This window comes from Aquila chrysaetos, chromosome 8 (genome assembly GCF_900496995.4).
Source record: "Aquila chrysaetos chrysaetos chromosome 8, bAquChr1.4, whole genome shotgun sequence".
NCBI classification, from domain to species: domain Eukaryota; kingdom Metazoa; phylum Chordata; class Aves; order Accipitriformes; family Accipitridae; genus Aquila; species Aquila chrysaetos.
Genome location: NC_044011.1, coordinates 24,416,391 through 24,440,759, shown reverse-complemented (window position 1 = coordinate 24,440,759; position 24,369 = coordinate 24,416,391). Strand labels below are relative to the sequence as shown.

At 38.0% G+C, this 24,369-nt stretch overlaps 1 protein-coding gene across 31 annotated transcripts in view; it reads right to left on the bottom strand.

The window, feature by feature from the left end:
- The window catches only part of EPB41L2 (erythrocyte membrane protein band 4.1 like 2), a 130,142-nt gene that overhangs the window by 14,129 nt on the left and 91,644 nt on the right, over positions 1–24,369 (bottom strand). For 8 of the 31 annotated variants that reach the window (XM_041125207.1, XM_030021817.2, XM_041125214.1 and 5 more), the window contains 12 exons: positions 24,077–24,164; positions 22,309–22,461; positions 21,021–21,118; positions 15,246–15,418; positions 13,240–13,421; positions 11,052–11,699; positions 9,042–9,074; positions 8,748–8,810; positions 5,735–5,881; positions 4,245–4,349; positions 1,172–1,318; positions 47–100 (listed from right to left, as the gene is read on the bottom strand). In XM_041125207.1, coding sequence (XP_040981141.1) covers positions 47–100; positions 1,172–1,318; positions 4,245–4,349; positions 5,735–5,881; positions 8,748–8,810; positions 9,042–9,074; positions 11,052–11,699; positions 13,240–13,421; positions 15,246–15,418; positions 21,021–21,118; positions 22,309–22,461; positions 24,077–24,164 — 1,891 coding nt within the window. Of the gene's footprint in view, positions 1–46; positions 101–1,171; positions 1,319–4,244; positions 4,350–5,734; positions 5,882–5,935; positions 7,718–8,747; positions 8,811–9,041; positions 9,075–9,188; positions 11,700–13,239; positions 13,422–15,245; positions 15,419–21,020; positions 21,119–22,308; positions 22,462–24,076; positions 24,165–24,369 lie in introns of those variants that run through there. The other 23 variants (XM_041125210.1, XM_041125217.1, XM_041125211.1 and 20 more) reach the window with 19 other exon arrangements.

The window sequence follows — 24,369 nt, the reverse complement described above, 5'->3', positions numbered from 1 at the left end:
TGGAAGAGTTAGAGCCAAATTTAACTACAGAAAAAATCAGTAGAACCTTATCAGCATCGCTGACTCCAGTACAAGGCCCTTCTGCTCTGGTAGCATGTCTCTGTGAAACAAAAAGCAATCAGAGGACAAAAATCAATGCATAACCCTTTTCAACAGCGCAACATCCTCCAAGCAAGCTTTTAAGAATGTATATACATGATACTAGACAGACACTGTGTATTCACTGCAAGATTCACACAGGACTATGCTCATTTCCTTCCACTTCATTGAAATATTCCATTCAAAAGTAGGTAAGAATTATGGACATTATTAATTGGGATAAGAATTTAATTATGAAAGGCTGAAAATAAAAGCATGAATGCACTGGGCAATGATGCTACTGAGGCAGTTATTTCTCTCAGTTAAACCAGGAATTAAGAATAAATAATATTAAGGGACAGTAAAAAAACCAAAACCGAAACAAACCTGTTTAGTATTCTACTATCAGTTTATCATCACACAGAATAAAAAGAGACTTTATTGTAAGATTTTTATTAGTTGTTCATCTTTGCCCTGTTACTTTATGAAACTTAATAGATAACAAGAGGGAGACTGTTTAGGGTGGTGTGTTGTCAGAATAGCAATACATGATTACCAAGAGGATCCCATTAGGATGCAGTTTGGAGGCCAACTGATGAGATTAAAGCAGTTTTATTAGTACTTGTTCCATAACAAAATGATCTGCGATGGCTATCCCAGACAGCCCCCCGTAAATTACGTGTTAGGTAGTTTTTTCGATCTGACGTCTTTTTAGTGACCAGTTTGCAGCAAAATTTGAGTTCGAACAATAAGAACACAAAAGCCGACACATCATCTGTGACTTAATCCTAGCTTTTACTGCTGTTTACCAAGGAAAGCACCTACCCAGCGTGAGCCAGCCTTCCTGGTGAAGCTTAACCAGGCACCAACTAGCACTTCCTGAGCGTTGCGAACGCAGAAGTGAGCTCGCTAGCCGGCTCGCTCTCCCCTCTTCAAACAAGCGACCAGCTTACCGGCTCTGACACGCGAGAAGGAGGCTGCGGGCCGCCGCTCTGGCCTTTTTAAGGCTTTGGGGGTCGGCAGGTCCCCCTCAGAGGGGCCGGAGCCGGCAGCGCAGGCGGGAGGAGCGCGGCGGCGGGGCGGGGGGGAGCACCTGGGGCGGCGGCGCGGCCGAGGCGGCGGTCTCTTCCCCCGCAGCGCCCTCTGCTGGCCCCACGCTGGCGGCGGCGAAGGGCCCTCTGGTGCCAGCGCGGAAGCCCTCCTTACTAAACAAAATGGACGTTATCTCCTCTTCTAGGCTCTAGACGAGTTAGAAAAGGGAAAGGAAAGAATTAAACAGTGACGGAGGAGCGGCAGCGACCTACAAAGGAAAGGTCTGGCAAGAGAGAAACGTGACAAGGAACAGGATTCGGCTGGGAGAACGCTGTAGGAGCACGGACGGGGGGACGCACGGACTCCCCGAAAGGTGAAACGCGAACAGACGGGACAGAACACCGCTGTCACCACACCACACAGTCGTACTCTAATACTGCATCTCTCCACCACGCATATCACACTATAAAAATTAAAAACATCAACACTGCCATGGATTTTCCAAAGAGAACAGTTTGCCTAGGTACTAATTCTGTATTTATTCCTGGGATTTTTCCCTTTTAAAAATCCATTTTTAACACCTTCTAAGGCCTAATTGTCTCAGAGCTTCAGGGCAGTCAGATACGTTTGCTTTGAACAATACACACCCACAACGCTGAAACGAGGTTTTCTTTATAATATATGTTATATATATGTTTTGCAAATGCTTAAGTAAACTAAGCAAATTCGTTTCTGTTAAAGAACCTGTTTTCAAAAAGCCTTTCCCATGCTACCAGGAAAACTTGTTTTATTCAAACATACGTAAAAGGGTATGCTGCTTTAAAGCATAAATTACGTTCATAGTCTGGCTTATTTTCTGTAGTATGATAAATCTGTACGGTAAAGCAAACTTAAAATTCATGTGGGTACAAGCCTCTGAAAAGGCTAAAAAGTCTTTATTCCAGTTTTCCTTCCATGAGCTCTTGTACTAAGGTAGAAGTAAAACCAGTTAAAATAAAAAGCCAATAATCTAACAAATACCTAACATGGACATAAGACACATTTTGACAACATTCAGTAAGATACACTTCTGTCTTAGAGAACGGCACTACAGAGAATTGCAGCAGAAGCGCACGCCAGAGGAAAGCCAAGGTGCCACGCAGACAACCACAGTCCGTGTGGACTCTGTGAGTAGCAGTGTAGAATCTGAACTGACGTAAGTTACACCATGCTACTGTGCATATACTACAACACATATGGCATGCAGAAGAACAGATAAGGAAAAGAAAAAGAACACCTATATTTTTTCCCTACAATGAATTTTACAGTATATTTCAAAGGTGGTTAAGAAAAGTTAATGTGAATGCAAGTTACTAAATCTGCCCTCATGCAACATTCAATATCCAATATCCATCCGGGCAAAGTGTTCCTCACCCCCACTTTCTTTCCCTAGTTTACCGTGCCCAATAAATGTTTATCTATTAATAGATTACATCAAAAGGCAAAACCATTCATGATACTCCTACCGTACTCTGGTACCACATGTTTTCTAACGACTCAAAGCAGTAAAAAAAAAAAAGGGGGGGGGGGAATCTTTATGTGGCATGTGATCAGACTGTGTCTGTCTCTCCCCACATATGTATGTAATTAAAGACAGGCACATACAACCCATCTTTTTGCGTTTTACCACCTTCAAATTTTTAGGTCTTCTAATCTTTTAAAAGGAAAACTCTAATTACACAATTTGTTTGATAATGTAACCCCTGTTCCCTGAGGAGGCATTTAGTAAAAATGATTAAATGTATAGAATTGGCACTTTTCATCAAAGTACTGTAGTTACAATCATGTATCAGCCTGTGCAGATGTTTAAATTTCTGGCAAATTCCTTCTGGTACATAGTCATATACACTAACATGAAATACTGTTTACAAGTGGGAGGGATGGATTAAAAAAAAAATAATATTGTGGGTATCCATAACATAACAACATCTCACATATTTGTGACATACATATCAAAGTGTCACAATTTCTGTTATAATTAAGTCACAGATGCTGTGCATTTGTGGGAGTACAGTCATACAGAAGTATAGTGGCACAAACGAGATGTATCCAAAATAACATTTCTCATACACAGAAAATGACCAATTTGCAAATATTTTCACTGGAGCAAAAGAAAGAAGAAAAGAAAGACTATTAGCAGTGGTATCCCTGCTTTATTCTCGTCTATTGTCCAACTATCCTAAAAGACAGGCAAGGAAACATACAGTCCAGGAATAGGACTGAGCAATGTATTAGTCTACTAATACCAGCAAGTTTATAAATTGGGGGTTACAAAACACTTGAACACAAACTTCTATCCATCAACAAATAATTTAGGATGGAAATATACTGTTTCCCAATATTCGTATTTATATATGTTACTGAACTAGGACTGACAGCTTTACATTAACCTACCTTTGTCCCAATTCCTAGGTGGTGGAAAATAGTCCAAAAGTGATGTAAAAAAGCAACATCACAATTGCTACCCATCATCACTATCACACTGCTAGTAGTCCCACTGGTTATATAGCGTTTTTCACTGCATAGATGTTAAATCAGCTTATAGGGGAGAAAACTTCCCTCTTTCTCTGGATGAAAGGAGAGGTATGGAAGTGTGGAGGTACTCAGAACCAGGTTGCCTTTGAAATGAAGCTGCTTCTACAGCGTTATTGATTTGAATAATGATTACATAGTGAACACGTAAAGCAAAAGTTCTTGTGTGAAGTGTCAAATAACTGCAGACAATTATTTCCATATAGAATGGGAAATACGTGTTTTGCTGTCATCCTAGTCATATAAAATACGGTAATTTTCTGGTGAAAAATTGGTTTTCTTTTCAAACAGTAGCCATTCAGAACTTCACAGCTAGTTTGGTGCTCTAAGCAGAATGTTGCTGGCATTCGTGTATATATATATATAAAAATATGTATACACACACACACACACACACACACACACACATCCTGGTTTACAACTCAACCTTCTCCTTTCAGTACGGGCTTAAAAAAGTTATCTCCATCAGCGGGGGGGGGGGGGGGGGGGGTGGGAAAGAAAGAAGTGCCCAAGCTAGCCCACAGCAGATACAGCAAAAAGGCAGTAGGTTTCAGGGCAGCCACCTTATTGGTCTCCTCTGGTTTTGCTCCAGCAATCGATGGCATTGCAGTCCATTGCTTCTCCTTCCCAGGCAGTGTTTTCACTTGGAAAATGTGGTCTCCTTTTTTCTATTTGGTTTTCATTTTATAAAACCAGTTTAAATCAACAAGCAATAAGACAGACACACACTACACATAAACATAAAACCAAACCATCTCAAAGTGACAGAACATACTAGATGAGGAAAAAAAAAATACAGAGATGGAAGAACTTGGCAGGGCCTCAACTTCAGTACAAAGAAATCAACACAGAAAATACACACAACCACATAACAAAAAATAAGTTACACTTTTATATAAATGTCTATTTTAACCAAAAAGATATTTAGAGCTATTAAATGAACCAATGTGTCGTGGACATTTGAAAATTTGACCAGCATTTGTACCTATGCATATACCACTAGGTGTAGAAGTATTCAGGTACTACTCAGAAACTTGAGGAATCAATTCTTGGCAGTAACCATAAATTAACAAAATAGTCATTAAAGAAGTGATCCATACAGTCAGTGACTGTATTATCTGTATGCACATACTCACAGTTCAGATTGCTTAAGTATCTTATTGAAATAATATCTTATTAACAAAAATCATTTGGTAGCATCGAGCAAGCTTAATTTAAAGTTCACCTCTCTGGGGACTGAATACTTAAGAATTGAATGGGATAGGACAACAGTATACTTAGGAGGGAAGTGTAGGAACAATGGTGAAAGAAAAGGATAACAGAAGATAAACTGATTGCTTTCAAAGACTGATTTGCTCTTCTACTATATGAAAGAAGCAGCAAATAACACCCCATAAAACTAAAAGTTTCACAACAGCAAGATAAATTTATCTGGGTAGTTTTCTTGCCACAAGCTTTCAGGATGATGTTGGTAGAGAATCGTTTTCCAAACTGCTGTTTTAAGGTTCAGTCAGGAAGGAGGTATAGAGAAAAAGTAGATAAATTCATTTTACAGACTTTTGGAGATTAAGGTGAGTAAATTTTAATAACTACATTAAATATGTCCCGAAGAAGTCAACACTGTAAATTAAGTGATCATGTAAGGTCCTTCTGCAACAACACACAGGCTGTGTGTGTGTTTATGCACAAGCTGTCTATGAAGAGTTATAGAGGGAAAAGGAGGGAAAAGTTCTACTAACTTTTCAGTGACATCTCCATCAATCTGTGTAAATCAGAATGAAATTTAAGCTGTCCTTAACACACAGGAAAATACTGCTATCACCTCCATTTTTTTCTAGTGATTCTAATTCAGTTGTTCTTGTAGAAGAATAAAATTCTACACATTATTTAAAGTCAGGTCCAATGGTAAGTGGTAAAAAGTTAATGTACACTTAGTATAAACAAATATTACATTAGCCAAAGAAAGTGTTACTCTAAAGGACAAACTGCATTTACTGTATTACATACAGGGTTGTATGGAAACGCATACGGACAACTGTCTGCAGTGACATACCCCTTGTGTCTGTAGGGACAGAGGTGTGATACGCCGCTTTTCCCACTCATTTGGGCGTGGTTCAGGTGTGGATTCCATGAAATTGCGCTTGAGCTCACTAATGCTAGCCTGGTGTTTCAGTAAGTCGTCCTGGGTCTTATCCAGGTCCTAGCAACCCACAATGTAAAACAAAGTAGGACAAAACACGACAACAAAAGCAAACTTAACTGGAAAAAAAAAAAAAAAAAAAAAAAGAAAAGGAAAAAAAAAGCAACCAAACCAAGGAAAGTGCCTTGTGTCTGAAGAGCTATTCTTCTTTGGAGCACCTTAAAATAAAAAAGTTCAAGGCTAAAGGGAACCAACATTTTTTGGTTCTGTTTTTGTAATGAAGGGCCACTCATACACTGTTTCTTCCATATTTTCAGGCAAAGGAAAAATAATGCTGTGCATGGTTATTTAACAGAGGGCTATTTTCATCAAAAACATGAAACAATAATAGTTTCCAGTAGTTGCTTGCTTTCATCTAAAATTTGTAAGCACAGAAGCAAACGTTTTGGGCTATTTATTGCACAACTAACATTACTGAAGGTAGCTGTAAGAAAGAATAGTCTAACCCAAGAAGCATTATAAAAATGCATCTTTCTTGATATAAAAGCTCCATGAAAAATACTTCTGTGAAGACAATACTACAGGGCTAAATATGCAAGCAACTATCACCTGCTTAACTTCAGAGGGACTACTCATTGTGCCCATCATGTAGGCTTAAACTTACTGGAAGAATCAGATTTAAAGACTTAAAGCCTGATATCTGCCAATTCCACATTTAAGAACCTGACAGGAGACACAGCATTCCAGTAGGGATAGTTTTTGTGCACATCAGTACCAAAGAGATGTTCTCTCTAAATTGCACCTACATAGGCAAGTGCCAAAGGGGACACCACAGTGTGAATATCGAGTTAGATTTTGTGATGACCCATTGAGGCTAAGCTGCAGCACCTTGGATGAAATAACTACAAGATAGTCTTTCACTTTATACCAGATACAGTAGCAGACATAAGGATCAGAGGCTATGCAGAAACATAACTGTTGTGGTTAAGTAGGCAAAAATCTATCTACTTAGCTACCTTGGAAATACATTATCCTTTAAATACGATGATGGGCTTTGGTGGGAAGAGCAGGTTTCACTCTGCTTTCATAATTTGTCCTCCTTCCAACATGCCAGGTTTTGAGAAAAGCCTATGTTGGTTATGTACACTCTAACACAAGAATATTTTTTCAGTATTCTGCGGTGAAATTCAAGTTTAAGCCTCAGATCCATTTTTAGTACAGAATTAAAAGACTGAAGATTAAAATGGAATAATATCAATGTAGACATAATTATTAATGAAGTTTTATCAAAAGAATGTAATCAGATAAAATAATTTAGGCAAAGCATCTGTTTTTTTGTAAAGAGATTTTATATACCTTGTAACAGAACATTCTGAAATTTTACTTAACGTTTTGGTTAGGGTTTTTATAGTCAGTGCTCACACTGCAAAGACGCCTTGTCTTAAGTCATGAAAAATCCAAACCCAGTACAAACTCATTAGTTTCTAATTCCTCTTCACTTGCACATTCAGCCCTGGTAACAGTTCAATGCTGCACTTCTATTTCCTAATTCTGCCAATATTCACACATGCGCTTTGAACACTAAGACCTCTCCCCTTCTGGCAACTCAGCAGGTTCATATTGTCACAGGACCAATGCTTCACCTTTAATCTAGGAGTAACAAACAAGACATTAAATATGCCCCCCTAAAGTATGTATTTTCTGAGTGAAGTAAAACCTTATGTCAAAGGCATTCTATTACACAAATAAGGTCATAACAATCATGTCATCATTTTAAAACCTGTCTTGGCTCGACACAAGGCACGTTTCTTGGACTTGATCAAAGCACAATTATGCAAGGCACTTCCAGTGCTTTAGTAAGTTATACACAAGCAAAGTTTCAATAGTGAGCAAAAGCTGCAAAAAGCCAAAAAACATATTAGTTGGGTTACTGCGATTCATATATCTCCTTATTACTGAACAAAACCAATGATTTTTAAAAAGACAGTTTTTGTGACAAAGGGAATTATTTATAGCCCCATCTGGATGAATAATAAAAAAAAAAAAAATTAAAGACAGCAGTAGGATTTTCTAAAATTTCTTCAGTTACTAGCGTATGTTATTAACCACAAGTTAAAGGATACTGATTACAACTACAGATAGTCTTTGATAAAATAATCCAGATTAACAGACTATATGGAAATTCTTATGATAAAAATCTCTACTTCAGTGACAAAACACTATGCATTAACATACTGTTCAAAGCTCTTTGCTGTTGCTCATCTTCAATGAAAACCAACCTTTAGGAAGCAAGAATTACTTCCACTTGAAAAGTGAAAAAATAAAGCAAAGATTCAAAAGCATATCTAAACATTCCCTTTAAAAATCTGATCCTCACATACATTTCTCAAAGCTCCCCAAATCGATGAGCATCAGAACCAGAATTAGTTTTTCCACACTTGTACCACTGCTTGTGCCTTACTAACTCCATTTATTCAGACAATGTATTTGATAAAGGTTGATTAAACTGGTGAAAACTAGCAACGTTGCTCAACAGAAGATGCACACATTGAGGAGCAATGTATAAAAATCCCATTTAGGATTATGAATTGGACCCATGTGTTTGCTTTATCTAAATAGGGCTATTATTCCCAGTTGCCACCTTGAAAACATCTAGCAAAAATACATAAAATGTACATTCAACATTCAAGCTGAGGGGTTTTTTTGTTTGTCTGGATTTTTTAGGGTTTTGTTGTTGTTGTTTTTTGGTTTTTTTTCCTTTTAAATTTAAACTCAGAAACTAGAATGATAACATGCAACATTTCCAAGCTGTTTTTACCCCATGCACTTCATGCACTGTGTCTGTAACAGCCTGCAAGTGACCTCCCATCCCATGCAGCCTGGCAGCCCGTGAGAAGGGAAAGTGTTTCTTATATTATATACAAACCTCCAACATTAAATTGCTATGTCTGACATAAATATTTTCCCCGTCTACTCTCAAGGAATTGCTCTGTGAAGTTAAGCCACACACACAAAAAAAAAAAAAAAAAAAAAAAAAAAAAGAACATAAAATGTACCAGCAAGTAAATAAAAAAGGCCCTTAGAATCAGACAGTTAAATAAAGGAAATAAAATGGTAAGGTGAAAAGGCACAATTCAGACTAAATTCGCATTAAGTTTAGGGTGCTAATAAGGCAGGCAGATACAGCCAGATTTAATTGTAAAAAAAACCAACCATGCACCTTCTGCTGTGCTTCCTCCTCTTCAGATTCCACCTATGTGAGCACGTGGCAAATTATCAAGAAAAGGAACTGTTAACATACGCTTATAGACTAACACAGAGGCTTCATCTCTTTGTAAATGCTGCAAAGCGTGCTATATTTACAGACCTTTACTGTTTCGGCCCCAGATGTTGAAATTATTAAGCGACTTTGGTCTTCCTTCACCTACATTGTCGTAGAATGGCTGAAGTAGTTATTTGGCATAAGGGACATGAAAAATGGAAGTTTCACACTGTGTCCCTCTCTTGCTGTACTTGTCAGTGTTTTCCCAGATGGAAATTTAAGAATGAGTAAAGAAAAAAACGTGATGTGCGTAGTATCTATGGTAAGCACCTTAAACTTTGCAACAACTTGACGGGAAAATGGAATCTAATGCATGAGTTTTTTTGCTAAGAGAAAGTATGATTCAAGTCAAACACCTAAATACTGTATTTACAAACTGTCTTAATTATTTTAAGAATGTTGCTGTCTTGGGATGAGTTACTTGCACACCTCCCTCCTTTTTAGGTGAATATATTCTTCTTCAAACTGCAATGCACTCTGTTGGAAATGATAGCTAATCTTATCTTACCTACGAGTATTCTGAATGCCTTAAGGAATAGCGTTCTTTATAAAGCAAACCACTTCCCAGTCTTTCCACAGGTACAAATACCAACTGCTAATCTTAGGAAAAGATGCATTTAGAAGTCAACACTGTGCAAGTACATAAATTTGAAGAGGGGTTTACTTACTGTACAGTGTTGCATTTTGGATTCTGTGTGAATGCACACATGATGTGGTACATACCACATTTTTATTCATTTCTCATTAATCTGCGGTTCTATTTTCTGCAACTTTATGTTACAAATGATGGATTGAATTAGGTTACAGAAAAATTGAGAAAGTCTTTAAAGTCATGTTTTTCATTATTTTGAACTTAGATTGGTGTTTTTAATGACATCATGTTGTATTTAGCATGTTTTTAGTATGTACCTTGTATTGATTTAATTGGTTTAACAAACTTTTTTAACTGTAACATTGAACAGGCCCTCGCCCTTTTTGATTCTACAATATTTAGTTTCATATTTCCTTTGAAGGTCAAAATAAACACCTTTTTCTAGTTGTATTGCTGTAACATGCACAGCAGATATAAGGAAAGGAGGCATTTTGTCAACCACTCCAGATGATCAGAGCAACGGTATTAGTGTGACTGAGGCTCCTGTATGGCAATTTTAACAGTGTATTTCAAAGAATGTTCAGACTCCAGTGATTCAAGTCTGACACAACATGCAATCCCAGCTAATGAATGAAATCAGTCTCCACCTTAACTGCTGCTAAAGATTAATCAAAGGACATACAAAAAAAAAGTGCCTTGGACAGACTCAACTTTGCACACACCACTGTAGAGCAGAAACATCTGAAATCTCGAATAACAAAAAAGCTGATTTTAAAGCATTCGCAGTTTTCTGAATTCAGCTTTTAGGAATTTCACTTTTCAGATCTAAACAGAACTTTGGAGATGTGCATTCCAGTCAATGCACGCAGGAGATAAGCATTTTAACATAAACTGATAGTGCAAGTAACACAACTTGCAAATAGTATCAAGTAATAATATATTTATTATTACACAGCACTTTCAGTATTCAGATTTATGTGCTCATAAACATTTTGAACTACAAAGCAACTCCACCTGCAGCTCAGTGTCTGTGGAATCTAATGAAATTATGCATGCTGTAGAAATTTAGGCAGAAAAAACACCAGCTATCTATTGACTAAAAAATCCCACAATGGCAATTTTTCACAAATGAGAAAAGTTAGAAAGATACAGATACACACACACACGTGTGTGTGTATGTGTGTATTTATACATATACAGGCATGGACATAGACATATCCCTATACCAGGAAGTGTGCAAAACTGAGCAAGCCTCTGGGAGAACAAGCATAAAAGCTATGTGCAAGTGTCAACATTTAAGCAACAAGATTACACACCTCCTCTTCCTCTGCTTTGTCATTCAGGTCATTGTCATTAGAGGCACTAAAGGAAGTCACCTTAGGCTCCAGGTAGCAGAGGGACAGAGCGAGAGGAAGGGAAAGTGTGAGTGAAAAAGGAATAGACTGGAAAGCAGACAGCAGCAGCACAAAGATAAGGAGAAAAGAGGGAACGAAGGAAGGAGAGGTAATAGGAATATAGTGCTGAAGGCCAGGTGGGAGGAAAGAGATGCAAATATCAGGAAGGCTAGGAAAAGTAACATAACCATCCTCATCAAGCAGTGAATGGAAACTAGAAGAAAAGCATCTGATAAAGCTGAACGAGACACACAACTCAGTGCTTTTGTAGTCATTTGTATGGATTTTTCCCTCCACAGCAAGGGAGCCTCGACTAGCTAGGGATCTCATAGATTCAAAGGTATTATTTGGTAAAGCTATTTCATTTTTATTATGATCTGGTGTTTCTTTCATGGAATTGCACTCTGAGATGTCTGGGATGGTAAGGAGGGGCTCTCCAAAGGGATCTTCCTCTGAAACATCTGAAAGCATGTCCATCTCAGGGACAGGCGACAGGTTTGTGAGATGGGATGACACAGAATGGACAGGTAGTGATGATGGGTGTACATGAGTGAGCTGAAGAAAAAAATTCTGTGCACAGTGGAAAATGAAAGCACAAAAAAATGCAAGTTTGAAGGCACAAGAAGAGAGAAAAAAAAGAAATTATTAGTTAGTGAAAAATTTTACTTAGAAGCAGGGATAGCTCTACTAACGCAATAGAAATGCCAAATAAAAATAGAAATCCCCTTGTGTTTTACAAGCAGCCAACTTGTTTACTTCTCTGGATTATGAAAGGAACCAATTACGAATGTTTTGTTCTCAGGCTGTAAAAAGCTGTGCACTTTTGAACTGTAATAGTCACTTACAACAGATGGAAGAGGACAGACATTCAAAGCTTTGGCAGAAAGGTCAGGGGACAGTGCAGTACAGGAAAGACAAGCTGGCACTTTGATTCTTGGGTTTGTAACGATTTCCTCTAAGAATTAAAGAGAGTCAGAAAGGAAAAGAAGTGTCTGGGCTAGGGGGGAAAGCAAGCTGTTCACAGAATTGGCATGTGTAACAAAACCTTACTGAACAGCTTCCTGGAACAATGTTCCAAAATACTGCCTTTTTTTTTTTTTCATTCTCTTGGTTAAAATATTGAAGGATACTGCCACTTTGAAAACAAGGGAATATCACCATTTTACCAAGCCCAAAGTCAAAACATAGTAATTTACCATTTTTCTCTCATAGAGAAAATCTGTGTGTACCTTTTTCCTAGGCTAATTCAAAATTATTTTAACTTACCAGCAAAGAAAAAAAATGCAACTGTTTGTATTTGTTCCCTTCCTACACTTGAATGCAGCGGGAACATGTGAACTGCACAGAGAAACTGAGCAGTCCCCCTAAGGATCAAATGGGTAGCTAACTTGCAAAAATGTTTGAAAACAAAATTACTCTTTAAATATGAAAGAAAGTTCTGGAGAACTGCCCAAAAAAGAAATGATCTTCAAGAGAGAAGAGCAGATTTTAGCTTTTGAAGGAAATTTTTACATCAAATCATACAAGATCTAAATCTAATTTTTTGACCTATTCCCCCAGTAGCTCAAACAAACAAGACAAGTAAATGGTTGTTTGCAACAGGAACAGATGAAAGAACTCAACTTTTCACAGAAATCTACACCTCAGTCAACATAAAAGTTTTTAAAGTGTGAAATAATTCTGCAATGGCTACTAAAACAATACTGTTACCTATGGTAATTAAACACAGTCATAATACACCCAACTTTGTAGAATGTACAGAACTGTGGATATACTAACAATTTTTTTTAAAGTCTAAAACTAAGGAAATGAATAAAACATTATTTACAGTTTGAAACATTTTTTTCAAGAACTCATGCAAGCTTACTGAGAATTCAAATTAAATTTATAGCAATAAAAGAAACCCTAGGTCAATGCCATTCAGAAGTTTGTATTCTCTTTTGCTTACATACATTTACATTAAGTTAAACCTACAGAAAGCACTTGACAGTTTTTCTGTAGTATTTTAATATGGTGTTCTGTATGATGCTCAGAAATGATAGGCACTAAATAACCACACATGAACACACACCACATGAACAAATAATTTTGGTGTGAAAGTCAGCCATACCTTTCCATCCTGAGTCAATTCTAATTGTGGAGTTTTGACTGGGCTTCCATCTTCTTCTCTGCCACCTTCTCTTAACTTGGCCTGACCAGCAGCTTCAATGTCAATGATTTTATCTCCAGCAGCCTGCCCTCCAGTAGCAGGGAAATCTCTTAGCAGACTTTGGTCTGAGATACCCATGGGAGCTATTAGAGAACAAAATTTTGGTTAAGTGGGGTAAGTTGGAACATTTTGTTTTTAAGACTTCTTAATAAAATGATTTTATGGTGATGTCAGCAATGAGCAATACAGGCTAGTTACTGAGTGATACAATATTTTTCAGCTTCTTGGCTTTGCAAGAAGTCTATGGTTCTTATTGCACTGATATGAACAGCAACGTACCCTTGTTACATAATGTGCACTTACTATGCAAGGTAAAAAAACCTCACAGTATCAGGTAGGTATTTATCAACTTTTTGATTAGTCTTGGAAGACAAATTGAAGGTACTGTTCTTGTGACTGTGTAAATCACCATAATAAAAGAGAGAAATAGGCAACAGTGTCTTGTGGAAATTCACTATTTTGAGAGGACTGTTTTAATGCAATATAGAAATAGCTATGCATATAACTGTCACAGTATTTTTATCCTGGAACCTTAGCAAAACTGCAGAAACAACAGCTCAGTGAAAGTAAGACTTTTCCTCCCTTATGCTTGCAAAAAATGGAAGGGGGAAATACTGAATATGTATACTTGAATATAGTTAAAGCACAAGAGAGTGAAAGGCCTTAAATTAGTTTTTTTTCTCTTATTTGATTCAGCATAATAGGATTTATGAGCAGGATGGCTTCTTTTTTTCTTTTTTTTAAAAGGGAAACCCAAGAGCAATGTTTCATCATGCTCAAAATTTTGACTGTGATGGTTCTGTAAGACTGAAAGTTTGGGCCTGAACACACATACATACACATCTGTGTTCTGCAGATGATGCACAAGGAATCCCAGAAAGGCTTGATGATATAATCTCAGAGAGTTGGGAAGAATTCAAATTGTTTCTAACCAGAAGTAGTACAGGAACTAAACCAGACTCAGACAGTAACACTGATGTGGCAATGAGTCTTTTGGTTGCCACAAGGACTCATAGCAGTGAAAGCGCTTTTGCCTCTTATTTTTGCTTCGGTTCTCAGAAGGTAAGGTTTCCCAATCAAGTGTCACAGTTTTCTCATTTGTCCCAGTATAGAAGAATGACTATTTGCAGAAGTTAAGTCTTCTAAGTAAAAGATTTTTGGAGAAAATAAGGTAAAGTTAACAGCTCAATTGTAGCTAAACTCACATCATTGTCACAGTTCATTTTTATTCCAGTGAAGTTGTGTATGCCTGAATCTAAGTCAAGCTTCATGTCATTTTTCTGAAGAATTTTTCTACTCTGTATTATTTCAGAAGTGATTTAGAGTAAAACATATGCTTCTGCATCTCTCACACATACTGCTGCTATACCTGCCTTTGGAAAGCATACCTGTTTTCAATAAAGGAAACCAGAAGATACTTCTGCTCAGATACCAAACACCAGTAAATGACAAAAAAAATTTTTAGCTATTCAAACAACCTCAACATAAAAATTGTTAACTAAACACAGAAGTACCTAATAAATATAATAGGATAGCAGTATACTGAACAAAATGATACAAAACTAGAAGAAACAACTTGTTCTGCCTTTTCTCTTTGGTGTAGAGAGAAACACTCAGGCCAACCCACAGCCCAAAAGATGCCGCTGACCAAACAATTCTAATCAACAGCATATATTCACAGCAGTGCCATACAATTTAGGCAGTGACTTAACTTACTGTTTAGGTCACCTAAAATTGACGAGTAACCGAAGTGGCTATTCCTCACATCACCCATCAGAAACTGAAATCCATAAATTTGTCAATTGACATTCTGGCCATCCATAATGTCAACATTTTTGAATGTTGGTCAGATCAGAGTGACAACACAATGTAATCATTACACTGAAGAAATAAGTCAAATTTCGTACCTCCATCAAGGCTTCTGGAAACGCGTTTGCTTGAAGTGCGTTCAAAGTATGGAGCTGGTCTGTCTATGAGGTTGCTAGCCTGTCGTGTCTGTGCTTGCGTACGTCCACTGTAGCGGAACTTGGAACCCAAGGTTAGAAACTTTGCTTTTGGAGGCTGTTCTGGTGATACAAGTCTAAAAAGTAAATACGAAGAAAGTCAGTTAAAAAGGCTTTATTTTATGTATTTAATGAGGTACTATAAAGCTACTTATTATATTTCAACTTCAGTTCACCATGCATGATTTGTGCACTCCAAGAAAGGATTCTACCATAAGCTCTGAGAAGAACTTCTAAAACAATGCATATTACTTATTATTTAGAGTTGGAGTTGAAGTGATGCTGATAACCATCACTTTTTCCACAGTATGACTAAGCATCTGGGATCCTTATCTTTTGGTGCTATCTTGGTTAATTTGCATTTTTTGTAGAAAGCCGAGGCCATTATAGGTTCATGTAGAATACCTATCAGATCTCTCTCCTTAGAATGTTACTGATAGTAGAAACTATACATCCCACTTCCACTGTCCTTCCTATATTCCAAGGTACCAATACAGCAGCTACTATTCTTCAAAGTTAGGGAATGGCATCTCAAAGCTGCATAGAAGGCTGTATCACGTGAAAAGAAGATTGATTGGGGTGGAGAGTTGTGACCCAACAGTAAGAAGTTTAACAAGCTATATTCAGACTCCAGTTTCTTTACAATGTCATATATAGATTTATGTAAGTTGATGTTTGCTGGATATAAGGAGGGGAGAAAAAGCATATAATGAAAAGGGTGAAAAAGAGATTCAGTTATGAGTGCCATTAATACTGGGTTCTGTGCTGGGTATGTATGTTTGTACCTAAGTGTTTGAGTCAATGTCAGAAAGTCCAGATAACAATGTGGCAGAACTTGCTATGAGGGATTCCGCTTTGTTCCACCAGTTTTTGACATCACATGGGTTTGAAGAGACAGGTCCTCTATACCTCCCTAAATTTCCTTCAGTATGAGGACTTCAAGCTGTTATTCATCTGACCCTCATTGCTTGTACTTTGTTTTTGAAATCTGAGCCATCAGCTTCAACACTGAGGGTATTGTTTGTTCCAGTGTCATCTTTGCCAATAAGGATAAACAGTCATCACTGCAGGAACTCTTCTCAGTCTCCACTTCCCTAGAAAGGTCTTTGATGATCAACATAGTGCTGCAAATACATGCTTACCCAGCATGGCAGTCTCCATGGCCTATTCTCCCTCTGTATAAAACCATCAGACTATTCCAGATGGAGCTTTTTGATTTGAGGATCTGCAAAGAATGAGAAGCTCACTGAACATCAGCTTCTTTCAAGCAGAACCAGCAACTACTGTGCCCTTTGTACTTAGGATGGCACAGATGGCCGAGTGAGACTTAAAAGTATGCTGACTTTTTTCTCCTTGTTTGAAGCATTTGCACAGGGAATATCTGTGTCAGTGGAATCCGATCTAGCATACGTTAAGACAGTATCCAGTGGTGGGTTCTGAAAACTGACAGTCATTCTAAATATATTTCAGCAGAACTGAAGAATTTTCAGATCCTTAGCAAAACCAATGGTGAGCTAGTGTGGTGGGCTGACCCTGGCTGGATGCCAGGTGCCCACCGAAGCCACTCTATAACTCCCCTTCCTCAGCTGGACAGAGGAGAGAAAAAAATATAACAAAAAGCTCGTGGGTCGAGACAAGGATAGGTAGGGATCACTCACCAATTACTGTCATGGGCAAAACAGACTTGACTTGGGGAAAAAGTTAATTTAATTAATTACCAATCAAATCAGAGTAGGGTAATGAGAAATAAAACCAAGTCTTAAAAAAACACCTTCCCCCCACCCCACCCTTCATCCTGGGCTTAACCTCACTCCTGATTTTCTCTACCTCCTCCTCAACCCCAGCAGTGCAGGGGGACGGGGAATGGGGGTTGGGGTCAATTCATCACACATTGTCTCTGCTGCTTCATCCTCCTCGACGGAAGGACTTCTCACTCTTCCCCTGCTCCAGCATGGGTTCCCTCCCACAGGAGACAGTCCTCCGCAAACTTCTCCAGCGTGGGTCCTTCCCACGGGCTGCAGTTCTTCACGAACTGCTCCAGTGTGGGTCCCTTCCACAGGGTGCAGTCTTTCAGGCACAGACTGCTCCAGCGTGGGTCCCCCACGGGGTCACAAGTCCTGCCAGAAAACCTGCTCCAGCGTTGGCTCCTCTCTCCATGGGTCCACAGGTCCTGCCAGGATCCTGCTCCAGCACGGGCTTTCCACATGGTCACAGCCTCCTTTGGGCATTCCCCTGCTCCAGCGTGGGGTCCTCCATGGGCTGCAGGTGGATATCTGCTCCACTGTGGACCTCCATGGGCTGCAGGGGGACAGCCTGCGTCACCATGGTCTTCCCCACGGGCTGCAGGGGAATCTCTGCTCCAGTGCCTGGAGCATCTCCTCCCCCTCCTTCTTCACTGACCTTGGTGTCTGCAGCGTTGTTTCTCTCACACGTTCTCACTCTTCTCTCCACCTGCTGTTGCTGTTGCAACTCAGAGGCGCTACTACCATCACTGGTGGGCCGGCCTTGGCCAGCAGCGGGTCCATCTTGGAGCTGGCTGGCATTGGCGCTGTTGGACTTAGGGGAAGCTTCTCGCAGCTTCTCACAGAAGCCACTCATGTAGCCCCCCCACTACCAAAATCTTGCCACACAAACCCAATACAGCTAGGTAGAAGGTTACCACTTTCTCTAAGAGAGGTTGTTTATGGCTTTGTCAGAGTGCTAGCCAGAAGGATCCAGTCCTCCATGCCTAAGATGCATATGCATCCACCTGAATCCTAATCTGTTCCAACACTTTTTTAAAGAAAACAGAATTCTAAGACAGACTAAACCACACTTCTGCACTAAGGCCACTTATGTGATAAAATCACAAGTATCTGGAGCTTCACTTTCATTGCTTCTATAAAACAGCCTGTCGTGGTTTAACCTGAGCCAGCAACTAAGCACCACGCAGCCGCTCACTCACTGCCCCCCCACCCAGTGGGATGGGGGAGAAAATTGGGAAAAGAAGCAAAACCCATGGGTTGAGATAAGAACAGTTTAATAGAACAGAAAAGAAGAAACTAATAATGATAACACTAATAAAATGACAACAGCAATAATGAAAGGATTGGAATATACAAATGATGCGCAGTGCAATTGCTCACGACCCGCCGATCGACACCCAGCTAGTCCCAGAGCGGCGGTTCCCCACCCCCCCCCCCCAGTTCCTTTACTAGATGTGACATCACATGCAATCTTTGTGACAATTTATTTCTCCACCTTATTTCCAAGAGAGAGTGCATTATGCATTAAGAGAAAGAAGGCTAAGAGGGTTTTTCCAAGGTTCTTTCTGTTCTTTATTTTCCAGTCTTGGCAAGGCTACAGCATTAACTGCCATTTTTATCTTCCACCCTGCTGAGATAAACTTTTAATCTTTTAATGTGGAAAAAACAAGGGAACTAATTACTTCCTGATTAAGGGCATTTGAATGGATTTTTTGTATTACAAGCTTAATTACATAAAATAACTGAAGACTATGCTTTTACCATTTTAGGACATTCTGGGGAGGCACTGAAACAATCATGAAAATTTCAAATAAAACATCATAAAGCAGAATTATAAGCAGGTTTCTGCAGCCATTGCTTAAGATCCAGATTTGCAGACTAAGCTTACCTCAAAAGATTAACGTAGATACATAGTCTGACTGTATTTCTTAAAGTAGATTGTTGCACTTTGAAAACAGTACTGGAATCCTATAAAGTTGAGCTGATACAAGTGAATCCAATGCCTTTTGGTTGTCATTTTCAATATAGTTCATTACAAATTTTTATAAATAACTTCATATGCTGGCTGAATTTCCCATACATTATAAGAAGATGGACCTTAATGTAATTATTTGAGAAAAACTGAAACATTGCAAAAGACAACACAAGGAATCTTACAATGTTATATAGGGCATGCTAAGAGATCTGGATGCTAAAAATGTAATGTCTAGATTGAATACAATTTACTGTGGTATCATACACAAATTTTACACATGCTCTGAAAGAGCTACAGTCTCTTGGACTGTAGCAATTGCTTTCTGCTTTTTATCATTGGAGGAAAAACAGAGCTGGATTTATTTTACTATTTTTAAATCAGGATGAGAGGTTCTGAGGATTTTCTCTCTGATGACATCAGTGGAGTATATGGATTTTACAGAATAGTTCAAGTATTTGCTACATAATTCTCGTTATAATGTCATTCCTGGTTAGAAAAAGCCACTTCTGATTGGAATAAAATCCAATTATTTTTATTATGTCAGAATTTCTGTAGTAAGATTATCTAATACATATTAACACTCCTGAAAACTTTTATATTTGCAAATGGTAGTTCTCAGTTTAGGATTTTTCACTTCCCTAAGGTTTGTTTTTTCCCTATTCAGGTTCATTTTATTATGTTTCTTTTTTATTAACTTTTCATTGCAGACAGAACTGCATGATATTGTGGTAACGGATGTCACCAGCCAAAGCAGACTTCAAATTTTAAAGAAGAATAGAATGGTGGACTATGTATCTTAATAAACTTAACTAATGAATTCTATCAAACATGAAAAAAATTTAGGATTTAAAAAAGAAGTGCTTCTAAATTAAGCATTTGGAGACTGATTGCCAATCTTAGCACAAATTCTAACATTGCATTCAAGAACATTCTATATTCATTGAAAATCTGAATACTGAAAACCATCCAATGAGACAGTTCCAGCAATGAATTGATTAGGTCTCGTGGTCCCCAAGTTCTCTGAAGGTCTCAGTCTAGCAAGTATATTCAGCTTAGACTAGTATTCAGCAAAAGGATTGCACCTACCTTAAACACAATTGCTTTTTTAAAATAAAAACCAGGCTACTGAAGGAGAAAACGTACCTTTTACATACCCTAGTTACTGTGCTCATTAGAAGCAAGAAACTCAGATTCAATGCCTATTCAATGCATAAGAGATTCAACCTAAATCTGTGACTCCTAAGCTGCATGGGGCACGTGCACTCCGTCATGGAGTTTGTGCTATTATAAAAATCAAATGAAGATTTTTCAAATTCCTTTTCAATGGAGGAAGTAGAAAGAGAAACAACTCTGTGGCCTATTGTTGAAGTGCTCGTTTACAAATAGACTATAGTTTCAATGACTGATTCAGAATTTTATGTTTATCAGTTGCTGGGGAAAAAAAAATGCAGAGAAAGTTATGGATTATTACATAAATAAATAGTAGTCTGTTTTTAAAGTGATTCTCTGTTCTTTAAAGAATGACGGTGAACTCAGGCCAGTTTATAAATAAGGAAAAATTCAGCTGTAAGCATTTACACTCAGCAGAATGTTCTGAAAAGTGAAGTGAATTAAGACTACTGTCAAGCCCCAAGAGCTTCTTGTGAAGGTGTATAATGGCTTTCTAGATGGCCACTCTGAAGAGTCAATCTCTCAGAAAGTCTTACATATGATCACTAGTTTAGTTCCATCCTGTTAGCACTCCGAAAGTTTAAATAAAGCAGCTAATTGTACTTGAGACTTTCAGAATTGGTAATTTGGGGTCAGTGATTGTTAGTGTGTCTTCTGTCTAACAGGTGTTACTGGACTGAGAAATTGGGGGCAAAGAGAAGGGAAATCTTCTCTACTTTCCTCATATCCTTTAAAAGAAGGATATGAGCACACCTAGCAAAGTGGGGGAAGCAGAGAATTATCATTTACCTGAAGAAAGTATGGTGCTCCACACAAACCTTCCATAACCTTTTAGCAGCCCGATGGTTTGGCAGTTTGAACCCAATAGTGCTCTCAAACTGTTCCAGCTGGAAAGAATCCATAAATAAATTAATTCATTTCATTAAGCTGGCTATTAACTAACAGGCAGAGCTCAGATAGTTCCATTACTGTAACAAGCTGTAATTCTCCTGTCATAAGACTTCATAAGATTTAAAAAAAAAAAAAACTAAAAAAAAAAATCAGAATTTCTAGCCTTTTAATAAAATTATACTTGGTGGGCTAGTCATGATGGGTAATAATCACATTATCACTTCCTGTCTGTACTAATGACTCTGTTGAGAAATCCAATAGTACTTCAGTGTTCCTTGCTGATTTTCTGACTAGCTGCCCAATGTATTTATTTTTAAACTGCATGAAGTAATTGTACTGCAGGTTGTGCTGCACACTTTCCTTGCATTTAATAAAAGTCTGAAATCTATACTGCAGTGTTAAGCTTACCTCATCTGTTTCACTATATAATAGTTTCTTAGCAAAAACATTACATCTATGCACCATCAGTGAGTGCAAGAACAATACATCTGTGTTCCAAAACTTACAAAACTACAATGTTAGTATTGTACTATTGGTATTTAGACTTCTTTTTTGTTTTATTTATTCACACAGTAAAAGCTACCTTAAACATTTTAGAGTATAATCTAAAAAAAGCATTACAGCGTTTGGCATTTTGATTTTTGTTAAATTTCCAGTTACAATGTGATCAGAATGTAACTCCCCCTCCTTCAGCAACTCCCACAAACTTATAAAGGTATCTGAAAAGAATGCTGAATCCACTGTTTCCACAGCAGCTAACAGAAAGAGTTATAACATCCTACAGGACAACTCAAGCCTTCGGTTACAGCCGTAAACTAGATGCGTTGACATCTAGTGAACAATTATATCCAAAGAGGAAGAGAAGCTGGCTCTCTCCCAGGACTGCAAGTTTGTATAGACAGTAAGAACATGGCCAGAGGCACTAGCTTTCCCTGTAAAAAAAAATAAGTTACAAGATGGCATCTATCAAAAAAGAAAATAGATTTTCTTCTTGGTTTGCATTCACTAATCAAGACAAGTGTTTAATACAATCAGTAGAATCTGAAGAGGAAAAGAAAATGCTCTTAAGTTTTGCTTGAACCCAATATAAGCCTGTGAGGATATCTGGGAAAAAAATAAGGATGTTTTCTTGTTGCTGGATAGAAATGATCTCAGAAAAGAAACAAGACAGAAAGGTGCTACTTACTTCTGCTGGCCTGACTTTGATGTAGAAATTACTTCGCTTATAGGAAATCTTTAGAATTTTTGGCCAAGCAAAGCGGTTGATCCGGAGTCTGTCTTTGTAAATGAGCAGTCCGTTAGCACATACACCCAGCATGATATCCACACCTTCAGAATCCTATCACATATGAGACAATTTAAAAAAAATCAGTTTAATAACATTCCAAACAAGTAACTATCGCTGGCATACCTTGAGGGAATAATGCAACTGGGACTTGTTTCATATTCAAACCTGACAGACCCTGACAATGAGATTCTTAAAGCAGAAATAGCCAAGTATATTAATTTTACAGGAAACTTTGAACTCTAAGTAATGGCTTTGGCACTCATATGCCATTGCATATGTCACAGTTCTGGGAAATTCTTCAGTATTCTAGCAATAGGGACTAAGTCAACAACTTACAAGCAAGGAAAGGTATGGTGGGTGTGCTACCAATAGTTTCAACAAATATTAAAAGAAGAAAAATTTAAAACAGGCCTTTCCAACTTAAAAGAGTCAGTGAAAGTCTGAACAAGTTGGTGATCATGGTCATCTTTTACAGTCACCTACTATTCCAGTAAAGATATAGGAAGTAACGGATAGTTGGCTGAAAATGTCAACACAATGATTTCAAAGTGATGGTGGGCTGGGTTTCTGAGCGTTCTGTTCCACTGACAGCGTTTGATGCAAGTTTTACAGGCTACAAAACTAATCACTTACTGATAAGGGTTTTATACACTGTACCACTGCACAATACAGCAGAATCTCTTGTCCTCCTCAACAGCAAATCAACTACATAAAATGCCAACGCTGACATTAAAAAGTTGCTTCACTGGCATAAGTAACAGCTGCAAGCGAATCCTGGCAAACAGCAGTTCTAATGTTTGCAGTTACTTCATTATGAGAAAAGAAAGTTCCCATAAAACTCTAAAAATCTAAGTTCCTTAAAACACTACAGACCAAGTGAACTGCCACGCTGCACTTGTATGAAAAAATTAATAAATGTTACAGACATAGTTAATGTACGTGAATAAAAATTTAAGTATATTTCTTTCAAGTGCTTCTGACAGAACATAGGAAGAAGTCTATGGAAAATTGCAAAAACAAGTGCACATTGTTTCCATATGAAACAGAATTAAACAATGTTTCTCCGGTACTTAAAAGTCTTGGTTTCCTTTTTTAAATATAGGACTGATATGTTTACAATGCATTAATTTTCCTAATGTTTTGAGACTGGATTTGTGCGAGGGAGCGGGAGGGGGTTAGTTAGCTGGTTGTGGGGGAGGATAACTAAAAAAAATCCCCCTAGAAATGCAAATTTTATTTGACCTACCCAGAGAAGTGGAAAAAGCACCAAAACCCACCCTCCCGCAAGACCTCCTCCCCCTCTGTTTTTAACTTTCATGGTATTACTAAAACAATTACATCTTCTTTTAGGCTTTACTTTATGGCCCCATGTCTCCTTGGCATCAAAAATCTGACATTTAAAAGGTATTTAGCCACTCTTATGAATAAAATATTATTTCTAAGCTGCACATACACCTATGCATAAAATAAACTTAGATTTAAAATAAATTCTAAGGATGTTAGAGCTGTAAACTGAGTAATTATCAAGACCAAGAGATAAAAGGCTTATACCTAAGAACCGAGGTATGAAATTTTTTAAATAAGCTATATATACACTATGTTCTTTAATACTAAGCATGTCTATCCTAAAACCAAACCAAACCAAACCAATCCAATTCCCCAATACCTTGGCATGATGTAAATCCACTCCATACATGGAGAGTCTCTTAGCATTTTCTAGGAACTGGGAATCCGCCTGTGCTGGAGTCAAGCCCCTAAAATCATTGAATAAGCCTTGAGTTTATTGACAAAAGAACCGAGAATCAAAACTGAGTGGAATCCTGGAATTCAGACACAAAAACCCCTAAGTTTGTAAGGTATCAATAGCATTTTTGCCCTAAAGGGAAAGTGTTCTTTCAGAGCATATTATATTCCTTTAGTAGAGATTTCCACCTTCACTCTTTCAAAATAGTCTAGCTG